This window comes from Acinonyx jubatus, chromosome A2, assembly GCF_027475565.1.
Source record: "Acinonyx jubatus isolate Ajub_Pintada_27869175 chromosome A2, VMU_Ajub_asm_v1.0, whole genome shotgun sequence".
Lineage (NCBI taxonomy): Eukaryota > Metazoa > Chordata > Mammalia > Carnivora > Felidae > Acinonyx > Acinonyx jubatus.
The window spans coordinates 92,119,186-92,123,488 of NC_069383.1; the positions used below are offsets into that span (position 1 = coordinate 92,119,186).

General features: G+C 47.4%; 1 gene segment (V, D, J or C); it reads right to left on the bottom strand.

The window, feature by feature from the left end:
* Positions 1-1,113: 1,113 nt before the first annotated feature.
* Positions 1,114-4,003, bottom strand: LOC106974418 (T cell receptor gamma variable 4-like). The segment is given in 3 exon segments: positions 1,114-2,769; positions 3,379-3,713; positions 3,802-4,003. Coding segments are annotated over 3 exon segments (537 nt in total).
* Between the last annotated feature and the right edge of the window lie 300 nt (positions 4,004-4,303).

The following is a 4,303-nucleotide window of genomic DNA, read 5'->3' on the forward strand; positions in this document are numbered from 1 at the left end:
GGGGGGGAGAAATATGGCGTGTTGATCTTGGGGAGGAAACAGGTTTCACAGAATCCACACTCAGTACCCCACAGCATCCACCCTTGTCCTGTTACTGGGAGAGAAATCTGTACCCCCAAAGTGGAGACACACGGAGTCCTACTTGAAAGTCTATCTTCTTCTCAGTCTCCAGATGAAGAACACGTGAGGGCAATTTTCTAGCAACCTTCCAAGAAGGCTAGGAGATCGTGTTTCAGGCAGTAAAAGTGCCCAAGAACGTTGCTGAAGGAAACCAGGGTTGTGTGCGACAGTGTGTGTGCTTCTGCTGGGACCATCTCACTCCTGCCTCTGCGTCTGGACAAAAGTGACATAAGGAAACCAAAGAAGTTACAGCACAGCGTTAATGAGAAGACTATTTGTGCCACTGTCTGTTGTACTTGGTGTCTGTCCTCCACGGGGGAAAAGACACACTCAGACCAAGTACCTACTCCGATTCTCCAAGAACGGACCTGGTCTAAGTAGGCAGATGGAGTCAGTGGGGATCCGAAAAGAAAACCGGATTTTGTTTTGTAACAGAGGCAAAAGTTGTTGTTCGAGAAGAGGGGTCAAAAATGATCATGACACAGCCCGTTTCAGGCCTTTCTAACCATCGGATGTCACATGTTCTGTCTACGTGCTCAGTAATATGTAAGATTTTTAATATTAAGTAACATGTGAATTGTTGTCAAAAATACATCTTAAAATAAAATTCAAAAGCAATGCAAGTTTGCTACAGACTAATTAGGGTGGAAGTGACGTAGTAAAAACTATCCTGATCCCAGTGTTTAGAAGTGACCCCTCCAATGTTGTGCCCTTTCTTCTCTCCGAGGCTGCGTCCCAGAACCCATTCTGGGGGGTGAAACATAAAGAGCCCTCAGAAAAACACACTCAACATAGATTTCCAAGTGTGCTAGAAATCTTTAGAAGTGTGATTTCTAGGAGATGACTCTGAGGTAACAGACATGACTTTGCCACAGTACTGGTGGGTGTGAGCAGTTGGTATTGGATATTGTAAGTAGGAAAATTGTGATTTTTGAGGTGTTCTTGGACTTTATTCAGCATTAATTTGAAATTATAATGTTGCTTCTATTATTCAAAAGCATTGTGTCTCACCCACCTCAGGAATGAAACGAATGAGTTGAGCACAAATCATCAGGATTTTTCAAGCAGCCATCTATGCAAAGTCCTTTACCCTTGAGGTAATGCGAGCCCATCAGTATATTCAAAATATGAATCTCACTTCAACAGAGATAGAGGCCCTACTATACTCAGTCCTATATACTCCAATAAGACATTTTTAGTATTTTCATGAATCAGCCTTGAAACAACCTTGTAATGAAAAATCTTTACGTAAGGCAGAGCTGGTTGGCCTTTACTATGTGTGGTCAAAGTGTCCTGGGTGAAGCTCACCTTAGCCAAAAGGAGAAGGGCAGGAGGAGGAAATGACTCCAAACATAGACTTGTTTCTTCCTCCACAAAGGAGGTGTTTCCTCCCTGTACAAGGCCACTGTCCTCTCAGGCTGTACATCAAAAGCACAATGGATCCACGTGGAAAACTGAGATTGACATGGACTTGGGATCACTTCTCATGAGAGTGTCTTCATATTTATCTCACTTCTCTCTAACTAAACCATAATAATCAGATCTCAGAGTCACCCCTCTGTGGAGTCAGGCACTGAGAAGGTGCAGCAAGACGAGAGGGTTGGGTTGTATTAGGAAATGGTGATGACAAATGAGGGGACCACCCCCAAGAAGGAGGGAAGGTGACTTTCTGCCCCCTAAACCCTCCCCCCCTCACACACTTCCTGCACTTGCTGGAGGCCTTAACCTTGACCCGGGACTTCAGTAGAGGGTCCAGATGTTGTTTGGGCTCCTTCACAGGCAGGCATGTCTTAAATATAAATCATCCACACAAACAGAAGCTCATCAAGATGGAGGAAGATTTAGCAAATCCGAGAAACCAATTTACTTCCGATCATTTAGACTTCCCTTTCATTAATTATTTTTGCCAATGCTATTAAGTTGTACATAAAGTTGGAATTTTCAATTGAAAATGTATTTAATTCAGCTTAGACCTCCTCAGAGAGTTTTATCTTCCCTCCACACAGCAGGGCCTCTCCTGTTTATGGCTAGGGAATTAGTAATATAGCTTTTCTTTTCTTTAATTTCTCTTCTTTCATTTTTATTTCTTTTTCTTTTTTTTTCTTTTGGTCAAGAAGTTGACTAACTTTATAAGAAGTTAGTGAACATAGTGATATATTTTTGGTATAATTTTGCTTTAATACAAAAATCAGTCACACATTGTAGCAGTTAAACCTCCTCACTTTACAGAGGAGAGAACAGAGGTCCAGGGAAGCTGGTCCCCAAATCCCATATGGAGTCACTTTCAAGGAGAAGGGGAAGGCGGAGGGCCCGGGGTCTCGTCCAGGGCCGATGCATGCACCTGCCCTGAGGATCATTTCCCCTGCAGGAGAGTGAGCGCCAGGCATGCGTGAGGGTGCTGCGAAGTCAGCCACACTGTTTCCTGGGCTTCTGATCAAGGAATCTCTCTCTCTCTGCACAGGAACCAGCAGTGGGTGAGGTGGCAACTTAGAAACTGGAGTCAGGAGCTGCCTTCCAGTCTCGGTTTGCACCCATTTTGTGCGGAATCCCCAGAGAGTCTCTCGGCCTTGAAATTATTTGCACGATATTTTATTCCCACATTCTTCATTGGAGATGGTCAGATTCTTGAATCGTCAGTCTGGCACAGCTCTGTCCAATAGAAGTAAGTGTTAGACACAATTTGAGACACAAATTAAAAATTCCCTAAATGCTGCGTTAAAAACAAGGTTAAATAAATAAGTAACAAAGTTAAAGAAATAATTCTAGCACAAATTTTATTTAGTGAATGATATCCAAAATAGTATTTCAGTGTGATTTCAGTGTGCAGTTAATATAGAAATTTTTAAGGATATAGTTCATCTTCTTTTATAGTCTCCAGAATATGCTACACAAGCAGCCCATGGCGGCATGGATTAGTGCAGTGGCTACATTTCAAGTGCTCAGTAGCCACATGGGGCTGGTGCCTGGTGCTCGTGGCTGCTGCCTAGAGCAGCTCAGATCCTGCTCCAGAGGCTTCAGAAGCTCACCCTGGACGATCTTTAGAAAAGTGCCTCCAGACGGGACAGCCCCCTGGGTCTGCACCAGCCTGTGAGCTGGGGCTCCTTAGCCTCCTGGGTCATGTGCAGTGGACCCACGGAGGGGGGTGTCCTCCAGTGTCCAGGGTACTGTCGGTTGACCCAGGAAACCCCAGGGACCCAGCACCCATGGAAAGTCCAGGACTGGAGCACCCTGGGAGTTGGGGACTTTTTGCTCAAGGACCTGAGCTTCCTGTAAGGCTGTGCTCTGATCTTCCCAAACAGCACAGTAATACACGCCCTCATCGCTCTTCGCCAGCTTCAGCAGCAACAGGTTAGAGCTTGTGCTATCCTTGCCTTTCTTGGCGTGGACCTTGTCTGCTGTCAAGACACCATCTCTGGTCACATATGAGCTGGACATATCCAGCATGAGGATCCTCTTGGGGGCTGTACCCTCCTGGTGGCGATACCAGTGGATGTAGCTGACCGAGGTGCTGGTTTTGCAGGGCAGCGTGGCCCAGCTGCCTGCACGTGCCACCACCACGGCTGGCTGCTCCACACTGATCGCTGCCACGCCACCTGCGAGGGGGGACAGCGGTGAGACAGGGAAGGATAAGAGCCTCAGGGCACCCCACGCACCCGCACCGGGGAGGGAGTCAGGACTTACCGGGAAACAGGAGGGCGCACAGGAAGGCGAGGGGACCCCGCATGGTTCTGCTTCCCCGCTGGTGGAGAGAAGCCCAGGGTGACCTCCCAGCTGCACCTGCTGGAAGGAGACTGATTAGGTGGGTGGCAGAGGGCAGGTTAGTGTCTGAGCTCTGCATCCCTGAGGCACCTGCTGGTGAGAGACAGAGAGAAAGAAGCTGGAGGGTGGAGCCAGAGGGCAGGGACAGGTCTGACCACAAAATGGGGAGAGGAACCCCCAACGGTCAGGGTGCTGAGAATACGGAAGAGCTTTGGTGCAATAAAAACACCACTAATAATAGCAATCCTTGATTTGACATGGACTATGGAGCACAGCACTAATTTGTTTCTGCTCAGTGTCTCTTTCGAGGCTGCATGCCTAAGAGGAATCAGGTGGGATGACAGCCGGGTCTGGCTGGAGACAAATCCCAAGCCTCAAATGGCCGCCTGGCACTCACAGAGCAATGGGTGTGTTGCCTCCCTGG